The sequence below is a fragment of the Schistocerca serialis genome, chromosome 1, assembly GCF_023864345.2.
Source record: "Schistocerca serialis cubense isolate TAMUIC-IGC-003099 chromosome 1, iqSchSeri2.2, whole genome shotgun sequence".
Lineage (NCBI taxonomy): Eukaryota > Metazoa > Arthropoda > Insecta > Orthoptera > Acrididae > Schistocerca > Schistocerca serialis.
The window spans coordinates 199969727-199988846 of record NC_064638.1 but is presented as its reverse complement, the minus strand read 5'-3'; the positions used below and the strand labels follow the sequence as shown (position 1 = coordinate 199988846).

The 19120-nt window shown below is 39.1% G+C and overlaps 1 protein-coding gene across 2 annotated transcripts in view; it reads left to right on the top strand.

The window, feature by feature from the left end:
* The window catches only part of LOC126465310 (anaphase-promoting complex subunit 1), a 335155-nt gene that overhangs the window by 283531 nt on the left and 32504 nt on the right, over positions 1-19120 (top strand). For both annotated transcript variants that reach the window (XM_050096297.1, XM_050096296.1), the window contains exons 30-31: positions 7759-7897; positions 8905-9093. In XM_050096297.1, coding sequence (XP_049952254.1) covers positions 7759-7897; positions 8905-9093 — 328 coding nt within the window. The remainder of the gene's footprint in view (positions 1-7758; positions 7898-8904; positions 9094-19120) is intronic.

The window sequence follows — 19120 nt, the reverse complement described above, 5'->3', positions numbered from 1 at the left end:
GGCCTGGGTAACCAAGAAGGCTTCCTCTAAGCGACCCATGAATAGGTTGGCGTACGAGGGAGCCATCCTGGTACCCATGGCTGTTCCCTTTAATTGTTGGTATGTCTGGCCTTCAAAAGTGAAGAAGTTGTGGGTCAGGATGAAGCTGGCTAAGGTAATGAGAAAAGAGGTTTTAGGTACAGTGGCAGGTGATCGGCATGGAAGGAAGTGCTCCATCGCAGCGAGGCCCTGGACGTGCGGAATATTTGTGTATAAGGAAGTGGCATCAATGGTTACAAGGATGGTTTCCGGGGGTAACAGACTGGGTAAGGATTCCAGGCGTTCCAGAAAGTGGTTGGTGTCTTTGATGAAGGATGGGAGACTGCATGTAATGGGCTGAAGGTGTTGATCTACGTAGGCAGAGATACGTTCTGTGGGGGCTTGGTAATCAGCTACAATGGGGCGGCCAGGATGATTGGGTTTGTGAATTTTAGGAAGAAGGTAGAAGGTAGGGGTGCAGGGTGTCAGTGGGGTCAGGAGGTTGATGGAGTCAGGTGAAAGGTTTTGTAGGGGGCCTAAGGTTCTGAGGATTCCTTGAAGCTTCGCCTGGACATCAGGAATGGGATTTGTGGTGTCACCGCCAGACACCACACTTGCTAGGTGGCAGCCTTTAAATTGGCCGCGGTCCGGTAGTATACGTCGGACCCGCATGTCGCCACTATCAGTGATTGCAGACCGAGCGCCGCCACACGGCAGGTCTAGAGAGACTTCCTAGCACTCGCCCCAGTTGTACAACCGACTTTGCTAGCAATGGTTCACTGACAAAATACGTTCTCATTTGCCGAGACGATAGTTAGCATAGCCTTCAGCTACGTCATTTGCTACGACCTAGCAAGGCGCCATTATCAGTTGCTATTGATATTGTAAAGAATGTACAGACAAGAGCTACATTCAACATTAATGGATTAAAGTGAAGTATTCCACCAGTTACCTCCTTTTTTTCTGAAGTCTAAATTCCTTGTCCTGTTCCAGACCTCACGCCAGCCTGCGTGAGCTTAAACGGTGCCTTTCGGCTTCCTCTATAAAGGTTGGCTCTCCTGCCAATCCACAACAGGATTACCTTGTCAAACTTTGTATGTGGTGTTGTCTGAAAGCTGACGCAGTCCCTCAGCCACATACTCCCGACGATCAAATACCACTGTCGTGGAACCCTTGTCCGCCGGAAGAATGACGATGGATCGGTCAGCCTTCAGATCACGGATAGCCTGGGCTTCAACAGTGGTGATGTTGGGAGTAGGATTAAGGCTTTTTAAGAAGGATTGAGAGGCAAGGCTGGAAGTCAGAAATTCCTGGAAGGTTTGGAGGGGGTGATTTTGAGGAAGAGGAGGTGGGTCCCGCTGTGACGGAGGATGGAACTGTTCCAGGCAGGGTTCAGTTTGGATAGTGTCTTGGGGAGTTGGATCATTAGGAGTAGGATTAGGATCATTTTGCTTCGTGGCAAAGTGATATTTCCAGCAGAGAGTATGAGTGTAGGACAGTAAATCTTTGACGAGGGCTGTTTGGTTGAATCTGGGAGTGGGGCTGAAGGTGAGGCCTTTGGATTGGACAGGGGTTTCGGATTGGGAGAGAGGTTTGTAGGAAAGGTTAACTAGTGAATTAGGGTGTTGTTGTTCCAGATTGTGTTGATTGGAATTTTGAGGTTTTGGAGGGAGTGGAGCTGGAAGTGGGAGATTGAGTAGATGGGAGAGACTGGGTTTGTGTGCAATGAGAGGAGGTTGAGGTTTGCTGGAAAGGTTGTGAAGGGTGTGAGAGTTGCCTTTCCGGAGGTGGGAAACCAGGAGATTGGATAGTTTTTTAAGGTGGAGGGTGGCATGCTGTTCTAATTTGCGGTTGGTCTGTAGGAGGATGCTCGGAACAGCCGGTGTGGATGTGGGAGAGGAAAGATTGAGCACTTTTATTTAGGATAGGAGTTGACGGGTGTGTTCATTGGCTGAGTTGATGTGTAGGTGAAGGATTAGGTGAGTGAAGGCAATGGATTGTTCAGTTTGGAACTGGTATAGGGGCTGATGGAAAGAAGGGTTGCAGCCAGGGATAGGAACTTTAAGTGTGAGGCCTTTGGGGGTAATGCCAAATGTCAGACAAGCCTGAGAAAATAAAATATGGGAGTGTAATCGGGCTAGGGCGAAGGCATGTTTGCGGAGGGAATGTAAATAAAACTTAATGAGGTCGTTGTGGGGGTGTTGTGAGGGTGACATGGTATTAGAAGGTGGAAAGTGTAACATGAGGCTGAAATGAAAATGAAAATAAAAATAAAAATATATGGGGAGAGATAAAGGTGAACTAGAAAGCAACTGGAGATCTGGTGTGAAAAAAGGCAAAAAAGTGTTGGTTAGAGTTGGGCTATGTTGATCCTGTGGTGAACTTCTGTAGGTAGACAACGATGTGCGTAAGGGTTAGGTGGTTGTGTTGCCGGCAAAACACATTAAAAGGTGGAGAAATTCGGGAAAATTTCGAAAAAACTACATGTAAATGTATTAAAAGGAGTGGTTTTGTGATGGCAGATTATGAAAATGAGGCTAACAATTGTCTGACGAAGAAATGATGACATTAAAACCTGTGGGAAGCAGCTAAAAATGATCAGTGATGTGAGAAAAACGGAAAAGGAAATAAAGCAAAAGTTATTAGAACTAGCCGAAATGGTTGTTAAATAGGTGAAAGGAACTGTTTGTGAACTAGATACGGTGGATTTTATAGCAGCGGTAGTGTTGAAAGCGGAAAAAAAAATTGTTTTTTTTGGTTATGGTTTGGAAGTGGGTTACATATTATTACGTATTATGTATTATTGAGTATATATCGGTGGGATAAAATTGTATAGTAGATTACGGTAAAAGGGAGAAGGTGAATACAAAGTGAAACTACTGGCGGAAACAGAAAGAGAAAATAAGACGACAGAAAAGATTTCAAAATGCAACAGTGACAATAACAAACGTAATTGTTGGGTTCAAATTAATGATATGAATATAATAGAGGGAAACATTCCACGTGGGAAAAATATATGTAAAAACAAAGATGATGAGACTTACCAAACAAAAGCGCTGGCAGGTCGATAGACACACAAACAAACACAAACATACACTCAAAATTCAAGCTTTCACAACAAATGGTTGCTTCATCAGGAAAGAGGGAAGGAGAGGGAAAGACGAAAGGATGTGGGTTTTAAGGGAGAGAGTAAGGAGTCATTCCAATCCCGGGAGCGAAAAGACTTACCTTAGGGGGAAAAAAGGACAGGTATACACTCTCTCTCGCGCGCGCGCACATACACAAACACACACACACACACACACACACACACACACACACACACATCCATCCGCACATACACAGACACAAGCAGACATTTGTAAAGGCAACTGCCCAAACTCTTTGTTTTTACAAATGTCTGCTTGTGTCTGTGTATGTGCGGATGGATATGTGTGTGTGTGTGCGCGAGTGTATACCTGTCCTTTTTTCCCCCTAAGCTAAGTCTTTCCGCTCCCGGGATTGGAATGACTCCTTACCCTCTCCCTTAAAACCCACATCCTTTCGTCTTTCCCTCTTTCCTGATGAAGCAACCGTTTGTTGCAAAAGCTTGAATTTTGTGTATATGTTTGTGTTTGTTTGTGTGTCTATCGACCTGCCAGCGCTTTTGTTTGGTAAGTCTCATCATCTTTAGGGAAACATTCCACGTAGGAAAACTAAAAGATGATGTGACTTACCAAATGAAAGTGCTGGCAGGTCGACAGACACACAAACATACACACAAAATTCAAGCTTTCGCAACAAACTGTTGCCTCATCAGGAAAGAAGGAAGGAGAGGGAAAGACGAAATGATGTGGGTTTTAAGGGAGAGGGTAAGGAGTCATTCCAATCCTGGGAGTGGAAAGACTAAAAAGGGGGAGGTGAATACAAAGTGAGACTACTGGTAAAAACAGAAAGAGAAAATAAAGAGAAAATAAGACGACAGGAAAGATTTTGAAATGCAACAGCGACAATAACAAACGTAATTGTTGGGTTCAAATTAATGATATGGTTATAATAGAGGGAAACATTCCACGTAGGAAAAATATATCTAAAACAAAGATGATGTGACTTACCAAATGAAAGTGCTGTCAGGTCGACAGACACACAAACAAACATAAACATACACACAAAATTCAACCTTTCGCAACAAACTGTTGCCTCATCAGGAAAGAAGGAAGGAGAGGGAAAGACGAAAGGATGTGGGTTTTAAGGGAGAGGGTAAGGAGTCATTCCAATCCCGGGAGCGGAAAGACTAAAAAGGGGGGTGAATACAAAGTGGGACTACTGGTAAAACAGAAAGAGAAAATAAAGAGAAAAAAATAAATAAAGAGAAATCCACCGTTTCTAGTTCACAAAATAAAGAAAATAAATAAAGAGAAAAATTTAGATATATATAGATATTTAGATATGTATAGATATTTAGATATATATATATATCCTCTCTTCCCGTTACCCACCTGGCCTCAGTCTCCGCTAATTTCAAGTTGCCGCCACTCATACCTCACCTGTCATTCAACATCATCTTTGCCTCTGCACTTCCGCCTCGACTGACATCTCTGCCCAAACTCTTTGTCTTTAAATATGTCTGCTTGTGTCTTCTATATATGTGTGGATGGATATGTGTGTTTGTGCGAGTGTATACCCATCCTTTTTTCCCCCTAAGGTAAGTCATTCCGCTCCCGGGATTGGAATGACTCCTTACCCTCTCCCTTAAAACCAACTTCCTTTCGTCTTTCCCTCTCCTTCCCTCTTTCCTGATGAGGCAACAGTTTGTTGCGAAAGCTTGAATTTTGTGTGTATGTATGTGTCTGCTTGTGTTTCTATCGACCTTCCAGCGCTTTTGTTTGGTAATTCTCATCATCATCTTTGCTTTTAGATATATTTTTCCCACGTGGAATGTTTCCCTCTATTATATATATATATATATATATATATATGTGTGTGTGTGTGTGTGTGTGTGTGTGTGTGTGTGTGTGTGTGTGTGTGTGTGTTTGTGCGAGTGTATACCCATCCTTATATATATATATATATATATATATATATATATATATATATATATGGAAAAGTAATTGTTGTTGTAAATGTTTTGTATGTTTTGGAAAGCTGTTTCCTTTTTCTGGCTCTTAACTTTCAAGGCATCTCTAACAAAGCCATTGTGTTTCAAAATCTCCTGCCATTATGGCTGTATCATCAGCAAAAGCTGAACATTCAATTTCCACACCAGTCCTGTGCTCATTGTGTTTGATTTATGTCCCAGTTTTCTCCTTCCTTGGATGTGTGCTATTTTCTGCAAGCAGATATCTATTACGATACACTCTATGGGAACTGCATCAAATAGGAATGACAGAGGACATTAAAAAAAAGTTCAAAGAAAGGCGCTTGTTTTATATTATCGCGAAACGGGGAGGGGGGGGGGGGGGGGGGGGTAGGAGTCATGGATATGAAACACGAATTGAGGTGGTAGACATTAAAATAAAGGCATTTTTCATTGCGATAGGATCTTCTCATAAATTTCAATCATCAACTTTCTCCCCGGAGTGTGTGAAAATATTTTGTTGGCACCCACCTATGTTGGGAGAAATGATCATCATAATAAAATAACAGAAATCAGAGCTTGCAAAGAAAGACTCATGTTTTTGAGAGTGGAACAGTTGAGAAATAGCTGGGAGGTGGTTTGATGAACCCTCTGTCAAGTACTTAATTATGAGGGTGGTTTGAAAAGTTCTCAGAATCACCATGAGAAGTCAGCGCTAGCACAACAAGTTGTTCATGTGATATTCACTGGATTGTTGGCTGTAAACACGTGCCACGTCAGTGCTCTTGGAAAAGAGCTGTGGTGGTGATGTGGCTCTGTTGTTGTTCTCATATAGTGATTTGCAAAGATGGAAAAAATAGAGATTTGAGCAGTGATTAAGTACTTTGTAAAGAAAGGTGTGAAAGCAAAGGACATTCATGCTGATTTCCAGAATACAATGGGGGACTCTGCTTCTTCATATTCAACTGTTTCCAAGTGGAGAAATGAATTTAAATTTGTTCAGGAGAGCTTAGATGATGATCCACGCATTGGTCGATCAAGATGTCTCGCTACTCAGAAATCATTGCAAAAGTGCAAAAAACAGTCATGGAGGCTTGCTGATTCAGAATGCGTGAAATTGCTGACACTTGCCAGATGTCATCTGAAAGGGTATGTCACATTTGAACTAAAGAATTAGAAATAAAAAAAAATTATCTGCAAGATGGGTGCCATGACTCTTGATGCTGGACCAAAAATGCATGAGAATGGACATATTGGAACAAACTTAGGCCCATTTTAGGACAAACAAACAAGATTGTTTGTGCCGGTTTGTGACTATAAATGAAACTTGGGTGAACTACTATACTGCAGAGACAAAACAACAGTCAAAGCAGTGGCAACATGCTGATTCTCCACCACCAAAGAAAGCAAACACAATTTTTCTGGTGGGAAAAGTCATGGCATCAGTGTTCTGGGGTGTGGAAGGGATTCCGTTTCCAAGACAAATTGCAACAAAAGATACGCAAAAAAGGCCAAGTTTAGCAAGGAAGAAAATCAATCTTCCATCAAGACAGTGCGCGCCCACAAATGTGTGTCGTCGCCACGGCAAAATTACATGAACTAAGGTATGAATTCAGAATGAGATTTTCACTCTGCAGCGGAGCATGCGCTGATATGAAACTTCCTGGCAGATTAAAACTGTGTGCCAAACCGAGACTCGAACTCGGGACCTTTGCCTTTCGCAGACAAGTGCTCCACCATCTGAGCTACCAAAGCAAGACTCACGCCCGGTCCTCACAGCTTTACTTCTGCCAGTATCTCGTCTCCTACCTTCCGGGCATGAGTCGTGCTTTGGTAGCTCAGATGGTAGAGCACTTGCCCACGAAAGGCAAAGGTGCCGAGTTCGAGTCTCGCTCGGGCACACAGTTTTAATCTGCCAGGAAGTTTCATATCAGCACCCACTCTGCTGCAGAGTGAAAATCTCATTCTGGAAACATCCCCCAGGCTGTGGCTAAGCCATGTCTCCGCAGTATGCTTTCTTTCAGGAGTGCTAGTTCTGCAAGGTTCGCAGGAGAGCTTCTGTAAAGTTTGAAAGGTAGGAGACGAGATACTGGCAGAAGTAAAGCTGTGAGGACCGGGTGTTAGTCGTGCTTCGGTAGCTCAGATGGTAGAGCACTTGCCTGCGGAAGGCAAAGGTCCCGAGTTCGAGTCTCGTTCGGGCACACACTTTTAATCTGCCAGGAAGTTTCAAGGTATGACTTGTTGCCACACCCGCCTTACACCTTATTCACCTGATATGGCTCCGTCAGACTTACATCTCTTCCCAAAACTGAAGATTCAGTTCAAACGATGAATTGATAGCTGGAGTTGACAACTATTTTGCAGGCCTGGAGGAAACTCATTTTCGAGATGGGATCAAGCCACTGGAACATCATTAGACCAAGTGCATTAATCTACAAGGAGACTACATTGATAAATAAAAAAGTTTCAATGATTTAAGTACTTTTTTCTATTCTGTTCCAAGAACTTATCAAACCACCCTCATATGAATTGTGGAGTAATCATCTAGACATTTAGAAGTAGCTAGAAACTCCTGTATATTTAACATGGTAGCTTTCATGAGCTCGCATTACTATTAAAACGTGTCTGAATCTTTGTGTATATATGTTTCCAAGAACATTGAAAGTGATTTGTTTTCAAAACAGAAAGATACTGCAGGGGTCTGGTGTGCTAAATGTCAAGCAACGAGCTGGATGTTTGTCCTACTTGGAAGACCCACAAGGATTTCGTAGTCTTTTAGCACAGACTCTAACGACGGATACAGCTGTCTCCTGGTCTGTGAGGGTAAGTGTGATTTTTTAAGTTATTAGCTTTTTCTCTTAAAGAATTTGGCACAAAAAAATGACTGATAAATATTGACCAAAAGCACAGATCACTGACATGCTGCTGACCTACAAGGTGTATAAAAAATGATAATGGTCCTTAGTTTTTTGAATTCTTCTTCTTGAGTGTAGGAGGGTGTTTACACACATTTCTGATGCCGTAACAATAATGACATTGTTTATGGGGAGAGGAAGATAGCATATTGTGAAAAAATTGCACTTAGATGCTAGTATTCTTGCCAAAACATTGGAGTGTTTTACAGAGATGACAATGATGTTCTTGGAATGCTGGATGAGTAAGACTATGAGAATGGGTAGCTGATAAGTATAAATGTTGTTTAACTTGCTCTATTTTATTGCTTTCATTGTTTTTAAAATATGATCTGATGAAAAGCTATGTTTGATTCTACCATGAAACTTCCTGAGAAATGGAAGTGTTTGCCTATATTATTTATTATTGCACTCAGTGTAAATGGAAAAATGTTCCTCTTAAGTAACTTCTTCATCAAGAACTGAAATTCCACTTTAAAAAATGCTGTGCAGTTGCTATTTTGCTTAATATAGATTTTCTAACAATGATTATGGCCAAAAAGTATTGACATATATATGCAATAAATCGATAAACATCTCATTGACCTATGAAATGAAGGTTCTATCAAATAATGAGACATTCTTTTGCATTCCCTGAGATCCCTAGGTTATCTCACTGTATAATTCGTAAAATGAGCAAATGAAGATCCATGTGATGGAGTGAATAGTTCTCTTATTTCTATGTTTTTTCTTATTCTTCCATATTTTGTTTCCCCTTCATTATCAGTGGCCGAAGAATGAATGTATCATTCCTAAGGCATAAGTTTGAGTTAAGTTAAATGTATATCTGCAGCGCAATCGTTTTCAGTTAACTCTGTGAAATTTTAATCCTACTGAATATTGTGTTACATTTTATATCAAGCAACACCCCATTTTCAGGCTGACTCAGTGAATGCTTTCTCATCAGACCCAAATGTGGCTAAATTTGCACAGTGTTTCTTGGAAAATGAAGAACTTGAAACAAGCATGTGTGAGAGACAAATTATACAGCTCCTGGCAACTGTTGTATATGAATGTGTAACTCAGGACAAGCTGAGTATTTTACCAATGTGGCTCACAATTATTAAGGTAAGTGAGTAAAAAATAATAAAGAATGTAAGCAGCAGCACCTGTTAGCACACAACGGTGTCTTGACAGTAAGACGGAAACTATAAAAAGTTGATAAATGTATATTGTACAAAAATCAGTTTACTGTTCTGGATAGAGAAACAGCAGTGTGCACAGAAGTAACCTCAGTAATGTCTTACGATAGTGAATTGATAAAATGTTAATAACCCACATTAATTATTTATTGGTCAGTATCAGTTATGGGAGCAAACTGCATACTACTTATCATCATTTTTTCTGCTTTCTGTCTTTCCCATAGTTGCTATAAATTTGTGGAAGTATGTCTACATCTACATGACTACTCTGCAATTCACATTTAAGTGCTTGGCAGAGGGTTCATCGAACCACAATCATACTATCTCTCTACCATTCCACTCCCGAACAGCGTGCGGGAAAAACGATCGCCTAAACCTTTCTGTTCGAGCTCTGATTTCTCTTATTTTATTTTGATGATCATTCCTACCTATGTAGGATGGGCTCAACAAAATATTTTTGCATTCGGAAGAGAAAGTTGGTGACTGAAATTTCGTAAATAGATCTCGCCGCGCCGAAAAACGCCTTTGCTTTAATGACTTCCATCCCAGTTCGCATATCATATCTGCCACACACTCTCCCCTATTACGTGATAATACAAAATGAGTTGCCCTTTTTTGCACCCTTTCGATGTCCTCCGTCAATCCCACCTGGTAAGGTTCCCACACCGCGCAGCAATATTCTAACAGAGGATGAACGAGTGTAGTGTAAGCTGTCTCTTTAGTGGACTTGTTGCATCTTCTAAGTGTCCTGCCAATGAAACGCTCGCCTTCCCCACAATATTATATATGTGGTCTTTTCAACTGAAGTTGTTCATAATTTTAACATCCAGGTACTTTGTTGAATTGACAGTCTTGAGAATTGTACTATTTATCGAGTAATTCTTTTGGAACTCATGTGGATTACCTCACACTTTTCGTTATTTAGTGTCAACTGCCACCTGCCACACCATACAGCAATCTTTTCTAAATCACTTTGCAACTGATACTGGTCTTCGGACAACCTTACTAGATGGTAAATTACAGCATCATCTGCGAACAACCTAAGAGAACTGCTCAGATTGTCACCCAGGTCATTTATATAGATCAGGAACAGCAGAGGTCCCAGGACGCTTCCCTGGGGAACACCTGATATCACATCAGTTTTACTCAATGATTTGCCGTCTATTACTACGAACTGCGGCCTTCCTGACAGGAAATTACAAATCCAGTTGCACAGCTGAGACGATACCCCATAGGCCCGCAGCTTGATTAGAAGTCGCTTGTGAGGAACGGTGTCAAAAGCTTTCCGGAAATCTAGAAATACGGAATCAACTTGAGATCCCCTGTCGATAGCGGCCATTACTTCGTGCGAATAAAGAGCTAGCTGTGTTGCACAAGAACGATGTTTTCTGAAACCATGCTGATTACATATCTGTCTATGCAACTAATTGAAGGCAATGTGTTTATTGCCACATGTGTTTCACTTCTTTTATATGGGTAGCATCTTCAGTGGTGATTTCCTGTGCTGTTCTGTTGTTTGTAAATGTGATTGGAGTGTGTTTCTTGTTCTGTAAGCTATGTGTTGGTATATTTCCTATCTTGTGTGTTGCTTTGTATTTGTCTGTAAGAGTGTATCTTTTTTCCTCTGTTATTCATGTTATGAGTGTTACTGTTGTGTGCTTCCGTGTGTGCTGTAGTGTCTGTGGGGATCTTTGGTGTTTGTGTTCTCTGCTTGTTTTCATTTTTCTTTAGTTGTGTTTTAATTTTTTGGTTGAGTTTTTGTACTATTTGGGTGTTGTAACCTTTGCTGAGTGGGATGTTATTTAGTCTGTGTAACATGTGTCACAGGGCCGTTAATTTTTGATTTTGTGGGTTGTTGGATGAAGCATGTTTAATTGGGTCTGTGGCTGTTGGCTTTCTGAAGATGTCAAGTGTGTGTTGTCTCTCTTTATTGTTATATCCAAGAAATGTATTTGCTTTTGTGTTTCTTTTTCCACGGTGAATTGAATATTTTTATGTGTGTTGTTTATATCTGTATGTTGTCAGTTTTCTCTATTGTTTCATCTACAATACAGATAATGCCATACACATATCTGTACCAGTAAACAATTTTGTATCTTTTCTTTGGGGTGACTGTATCAAAAGATTGTGTTATGTATGTGCCTTATGAATATGTATGCCAGTGTTCCTGAAATTGGGGATCCCATTGGAAGCCCATCTTCTTGTAAATTCCAATTTCATAAAGAATTTTACGCACAAGGATATGGGCTTCCAATGGGATTCCCAATTTCAGGAACACTGACAAACATATTCATCAGCCACCTCCACAAATTTATAACAACTAAGGGAAATACAGAAAACAGAAAAAATGACGATAAGTAGTATACAGTTTGCTCCCATACCTGCCCATCTTCTTGTAATTTCCAATTTAAAAAGAATTTTACATACAAGAATATGTGCTCCCAATGGGATCCCCAATTCCAGGAACACTGGCAAACATATTCATCAACCACATAGAAAACACAATCTTTGATACAGTTATCACAAAGAAAGAATACAAAATTGTTTTCTCTTACAGATATGTGAATGACATAATCTTTATGGTAGATGAAACAACAGAGAAAATTGATAACTTCATACAGATGTAAACAACATAGATAAAAATATTCAATTCACCATGGAAAAAGAAACACAGAAGCAAATACATTTCTTGGATGTAACAATAAAGAGAGACGACAATAAACATACATTTGACATCTTCAGAAAGCCAACAGCCGCAGACATAATTAAACATGGTTCATCCAACCACCCGCAAAATCAAAAATTAGTGTCCCTCCGACACATGTAACACAGACTGAATAACATCCCACTCAGCAAAGGTTACAACACCCATATAGTACAAAAACTCAACCAAAGAATTAAAACACAGCTAAAGATAAATGAAAACAAGCATAGAGCACAAACACCAAAGATCCCCCCATATACTGCAGCACACAACAGTAACACTCATGACATGAATAACAGAGTAAAAAAGGGGTACACTCTTACATACAAACACAAAGCAACACACAAGATAGGAAATACCATATTTACTCAAATCTAAGACGCACTCGAATCGAAGCCGCACCTGAAAAATGAGACTCGAAATCAAGGAAAAAAAATTTTCCCGAATCTAAGCTGCACCTGAAATTTGAGACTCGAAATTCAAGGGGAGAGAAAAGTTTTAGGCTGCACTTCCAAATCAAAACAAAGTTGGTCCATTGTAATATGAGAGACAATTAAGGTTGAATGAATGATGATACAGCTACAGTAGTTTGGTTCGAGTCGTAAGCTTAGCAGTTAAGCTTTACCAGGTAGCGATTGCTATGCGTCAGGTGCTCCGTCCGTATTTATACGGGTACCCTTCCTTTTTCATGTGCTTTGTCTGGTTAGAATTGATTGCTTATTTTTCTTTGATTGGATAAGTGCCATTCTCTTTGTTTTAGGTGTTTACGTCACTCTAAGCTGAAAATGCATTACTGTACTGTGTCATGCATTGTTTGTCGCACTCTGATAATGTGTTTTTACGAGCCTGCCGTGGTGGCCAAGCGGTTCTAGGCGCTTCAGTCCGGAACTGCGCGACCGCTACGGTCGCAGGTTCGAATCCTGCCTCGGGCATGGATGTGTGTGATGTCCTTAGGTTAGTTAGATTTAAGTAGTTCTAAGTTCTAGGGGACTGATGACCTCAGATGTTAAGTCCCATAGTGCTCAGAGCCATTTGAACAATTTTTTTGTGTTTACGACCTGTTACTGCTCGCGGCATGGCTTGCTTTTGTGCAGGCTACCACCGCTTACAATTAAGAAACAAAAGAGAGGAACCATCTCATTAGCAAAACAGTGGCAAGATACTGCTATTTGTTGTTACTTACACTGCTGCTTTCTTCAATAATGATCAACAAGAACCAAATAATAGACTGCGTATGATAGAAGATGTTCTGAACGAGAGTTTAGCGAAAGTTTTTCTCCGTTTGAAAATCTTTGCAGATGCCTCTTTAGTACATTACATTCTGCACAGAAATTAGAATCATCTTAGACTTAAAAATCTAGTCAATTGCCGTGCTTCATTTCCGACTGTATCACTATTAGGCGTAAGAATAATACGAATATAAACATTACATAATATGTATATTCTTCCGCATTTGCTGTTGTCTCACTCAAGTTTCGTAGTTTATTAGGCAGACTGGATTTAAATGACATAGCAGCAAACACGAAACAATACGTGGCAAAATGTTTATATTCTTATAGTGAAGAGAATGCTGCATGTGATTCACAATACATAAAAATTCATATTAGCAACCATCTCTTCTCACAGGTGGGAAAAAATTCAGAATGTAGAGTTGGCCATATTGACAAACATCCCAAACAGTCTTGCCAGTTGGATTTTCGTAGTACATTGAAATGCTGCTACATTCGAAGATGAACAATACGGAATTTGTATTTACTTCGTTGGATAATGTATGAAAATGCAGTGGTCGAAACTCGGGGCGGACAAAAAAGCTCATCTTCCACCTTTTTCTTTTTTTAATTTATTTACTGACGCAGAGTATTTATCTTTGTGCCTGCAAAGCATGCCTGTGTAGCGCTACATATATTCGATGGCAGAACTTAGTTGTGGCGGCACTTACCAACCTTTCTTTAGAACTTCCGCTTACTTTGCACTCGATTCTAAGCCGCAGGTGGCTTTTTGGATTACAAAAACCAGAAAAAAAGTGCGGCTTAGATTCGAGTAAATACGGTATACTAACACATAGCTTACAGAACAAGAAAAACACCCCAGTCACATTTACAAACAACGGAATAGCACTGGAGATTGCCACGAAAGATGCTTCCCAAATAGAAGAAAAGGAAATGCATATGGCAATAAACAAACTGCTTCAATTAGTTACATAGATGGAACATACCTCCATATATAGTGCTTATCTAGTTATGTATAATGAAATACAGTACGAAAAAGTTGGTCTAGCATCCACTTTGATTGTAGTGCAAATTATATTTAAGATCACAATACAAAACATGCAATATGTCCCTTTCAGTTTCGTGATCAAATGGTTGTTACAGTACACCTGCCACTTTAGAATTTTCAATTCATGCCACTTTTTCATTAATTTTGTTACTACATAGAAGAAACTATCTTCTTGTAATTTTCTTTGGATAATTACTTCTTATGACGCTACCTGCACAACTTCCATGGCTTCGGTAAATAGTACTTCTAGATTGTTATTAAAGTCTTCTCTCACATCCTTTTTTTTTCCTGATCAGGTGTTTTTTGGTTTCAAATTGTTTAAGTGAAACTATATTGTTTCAGAGATCTCTTTGTGTATGTGCAGATTGAAGTGTGATGAATGAAAAATTGTACCAATGCTGGGATACATGCCTGGGACTTCTGCTCACTATAGAGATGTGCTATCCATACGCCATCCTGGCACAATGGCTTTGCACAACAGCGTGAAATACCCTAGCATACCTCCATCCTCAATCCAAATTGGCATTTATGCCTTAGCCCACATGATATTTCCCATAAACTCAAACAGCATTGCAACTGTATTGGAATAATACCTCAGCATTGAGTGAAATGGGGACCCAGCCTTAAACTCAGGCATGTGTGCTTTAATCAAATGAAACTGCATGGTTCCAGATATCTTTTTCAAGTCTCAAACATATGGGATGTGTGTATGTAGACTGAAGCGATGAATGAAAATTTGTACCAAGACCAGGTTCGATAATACAGTACCGTATCTATGTCCACATAAAAATGTAGTATCTATTAATTAGAAGTTTAATGATGTCCATTGGGAATTGTCCTCAGCATGCACATCCCAGTGTTAGGCATGGTTCTCATTGATACAATAAGATATGTGATACGATACTTTGCGGTAAAGGTTGTGTGATACGGCACTTACTGGTTTGACACTCATGTTCCCACTAAGGTAGGGTTGCCGTATCTAGCTGGGACCTCATTAAGACACTCTTGAGATGAGGGTGTAGAAATGAAGTAAAAAGTTTATGTAATATAATTATTTTTTATTTAGAACACAATTGCATGGAACTTGTTGTGCTACACCACATTTTTTGGAAGATCTCGCCGTTTTCAGCAAGTCTGTATTCTTTTTTACATATTATAAAACTCCATGCAAACCAGCTTGTAGTTCAACTGGCATTGTAAGATTGATTCCACAGTCCCTGGCAGCAGCTGATTTCTTTAATCAGTCCACTGGGCCAACACCAGTAAAAATAATCTTTCCACAGTGGTGTTGTGTGGGGCAATAGAAAGCAAATACTCACATAATTTTAGCAGTTGGCATTTGTGTTCAAGATTTTTGGTTTCCTTAAGAAAGGAAATCCACCTTTCTCCCACAGAGTCTTTAGACTTCCATTCTTCTGAATTGTCCTTCGTTTCTAAAAAGCTCTTCAGACATATATGTTCCTGAAAACAATTGTTACCTGAAATCTTCACACCATTTTAGTTGGGTATTATTATTATTATTTTATTATTATTATTATTATTATTATTATTTGTGAATGAGCCCATTAGGACTACACAAAGACTTAGTGGCATGCATTTGCCTTTCTTTTGCCCATACTGCTTTCATTCTTTTGCTGTGGGTTTCTTTTCTTTCTTGAGACCACGTTGTTCCAGTCTTCTTCTTTGGTGTCTCCTCTTGGTCAACTTGCCACTTGTGAATTTTGGATCTGAAGATTTCCCTGTTTTGGATATCCTCTGGTGTAATTCCTGCTAGTTCCAGATGTGTTTTGATTTCGCCAATCCATTTCATTGGGTCTGTTTTAGATTTTCTCCTGTGTTCATAGAATTCAACTATTTGCTTTGTAAGTCTGTCTGGATTCATTCTTTTGATGTGTCCATAGAATCATAATCTCTGCTTTCTAACATCACTGTGAATATTAGAGTATTGTTTGATTTCCTGCTTGCCTGTGAGCCAATACTGTTCATCTACAAGTTTTGGGCCTAAAATTTTTCTTATGATCTTCCGTTCCTTTTTCTGAATGTTTTCTGTGTATGTTTTCCTGTGTAAAATTTGTGTCTCTGATCCACATAGGCATTCTGGTTTTATGACGGTATTGTAATGTCATAGTTTTGTATGCTTGGAGATACATTTTTTATTGAAGATATTTTGAGTGAGTCGATAAGCAGTGTCCATCTTTTGGCATCTGACTTCGTTGGCTTTCATTTCTATTCCATTTTCCTGAATCGCTTCACCGAGATATTTAAAAGTGGGACTCATTTAATTTTGCCACATTTTGTCTCCATGAATTTTGGTGCTTGTTTGTTGCAAGCCATATATTCTGTCTTTTCAAAAGATACTTGCAGGCCGACTTTTTCTGCAGTTTCTACCAGGAGTTCAGTCTGTTTTTTGGCTGTTGAAACATTGCGAGTTAAGGTGGCTAGACCGTCTGCAAATTCTAAGCAATCTACTGTATATTTTCCTGTGCTGAGAGTAATTGGTTGGTCAATCTTGAGGACTGATTTCAGTTTGCACCATTCTTGTATCACCTTTTTAAGGACGCAGTTGAACAGTAGTGGAGAGAGTCCATCTCCTTGACTTACTCCTGTGTTGATGAGAAAAGGTTCAGAGATGTCCCCCATAAATTTGACTTTAGATTTTGTGTCTATCAATGTCTGTTGTATGATTGCAAGTGTTTTCAAATCTAAACCCTGTTCTTTTAATATTTGGAATGATGATTGACAGTCAACTAAATTGTAGGCTTTTTTAAAGTCAACAAATGTGCAGACTACATCTTTGCCACTTATTCTCTGATGTCTTAAGATTAGTTTTAAGTTCAGAATTTGCTCTGGACATGAACAGCCTGGTCTGAATCCTGCCTGATACTCTCCATTTTTTGTTCTAGTTGTTGTTGTGTTCTATTGAGAAGGCACTGGGTTAGAATTTTGTAAGCTACTGATGTCAATGAGATTCCCCTATAGTTGTTTACATCTGATCTATCACCTTTCTTGTGTAGAGGATGAATTAATGCATTTTTCCAGTTGTCCGGAATTTGTTCTGTTTGCCAAATGTCTTGTATTATTTAGGTGATTTCTTTTATAGTACTTGGGCCTACTTATTTTGAGGATTTCTGCTACGATTCCATCTTCACCTGCAGCTTTATTGTTTTTAAGACGTTTTACCTGTTTGGTGATTTCCTCTACATCCAGTGATAATGAGTTTGGGTTTGTGGATTCAGGTTCCTGAGGTGGAAATCTTTGTGTTGCTTCTGGGCAGTTCAGCAGTTTTTCAAAATATCTTGCAAATTCTTCACAATATTCTTGATTGTTCAGTGCAAAGATTTTGCGGATGATATCCTGTGAGTTTTGTTTTGGAATTCTTGTAAAAATTTCACGTGTTGTTTCTTTCAAAGTCTTTCTTGATTTCAAGTAGCTGTTACTTTTCAAATTTCCTTTTGATCTTTCTTATTAATTGGGCTGCCTCTTTCCTCACTGCCGAGAATGTTTTGTAATTCTTCTCAGTCTTTCTGCTGTTCCAATTACTGTATGCTTCCTGTCGAGATTGGATTGCTTGTTCATATTCTTCGTTCCACCAAGTGTGTTTCTTTCTTTTTTGCAGAGGTATCAGTGTTTGTGTGGTTTTGATTAATTTGCTTCCGAGTTGCTTCCAATTGTTGGAGGGCTTTTTCTGTTATTATTATTATTATTATTATTATTATTATTATTTATGTGTGGGCTCAATAGGACCACACAAGATACAATCAATCAATGTCGCTTTTGATGTTTGGCCTTCCTTTGTGTCCAGATTTGTTTCATCCTTTCAGAATGAAGTCTCTCTCTTTCATCAGACCATGGTGCTCAAGTCCATTTTCTAATCCCTCTCTGACTAACTCTCCAATCACATACCCATTGTCTGAATGTTTTTCTATCTGCAACGTCTGCCTATGTTATACCAACTACTTTAAGATCCTCCTTAATCGTGGTGGTCCATTTAATTGGCTCAATTTTGGCCTTACTTTGGTTTTCGTAGAATTCTGCTATTTGTTTTGTCAACCTAGTGGGTGCCGTGCCCATAAAATTCAAGTCTTTGGTTTCTCATGTCACCATGTGTGCCTTATGTATTCTATTTACTTATTAGTTCTCAATAATTTTGGGGCCTAATATTTTCCTAATAATCTTTTTTTCTTTCTCTTGGATTTCTTCAATATCTGTCTTTCTATTTAAAATTAAAGTTTCTGCTCCATAAAGACATTCAGGTTTGATTACAGTCCTGTAATGTCTAAGTTTACTGAATTTAGAAAGTGATATTTATTATAATTTTTTAAAATTAGAATTCAGTTGCCATTTGTTGACAGCAAACTTCATTTGCAGTTTTTTCCAGACAATTTTCTTGTATGATTTCACCCAAGTATTTAAATTGAGAAACCTTTTTTATTTTTCCATAATTTGTGTTCAAAAACTTTAGTGCTGGTTTGCTGCATGTTATATATTCTGTGGTTTTTTTTTTTTTTTTTAGTTCTACTTTTTCTGCAACTACCTTCAGAACTTCAATTTGTTTTTGAGCTGTGGTAATATTCCTAGTTAAAACTGCCACATCGTCTGCAAAGGCAAGGCAATCTACTTTAATATTACTTCATCCTAATGTGATTGATTGATCTGCATTTTGAGTCAACTTTTGCTCTCACCATTCTGTAATTACCATTTCCAAATCACAGTTAAACAGTAATGGGGAGAGTCCATCTTTGTATCAAATGATTCAGAAATTTCTCCCATGAATTTAACTTTAGAGCTAGTGTTGGTTAACGTTGCCTTAATCAATGTTAAGAGTTCTATTATCTATCCCTTATTCCTATAAAATTTGGAAAAGAGATTCACAATCAACTGAACTGTAGGCCTTTTAAAATCCACAATTTTATGTATAATATTGTTACTAGAAATCCTTTGGTGCCTAAGGATTTGTCAGGTACATAATTGT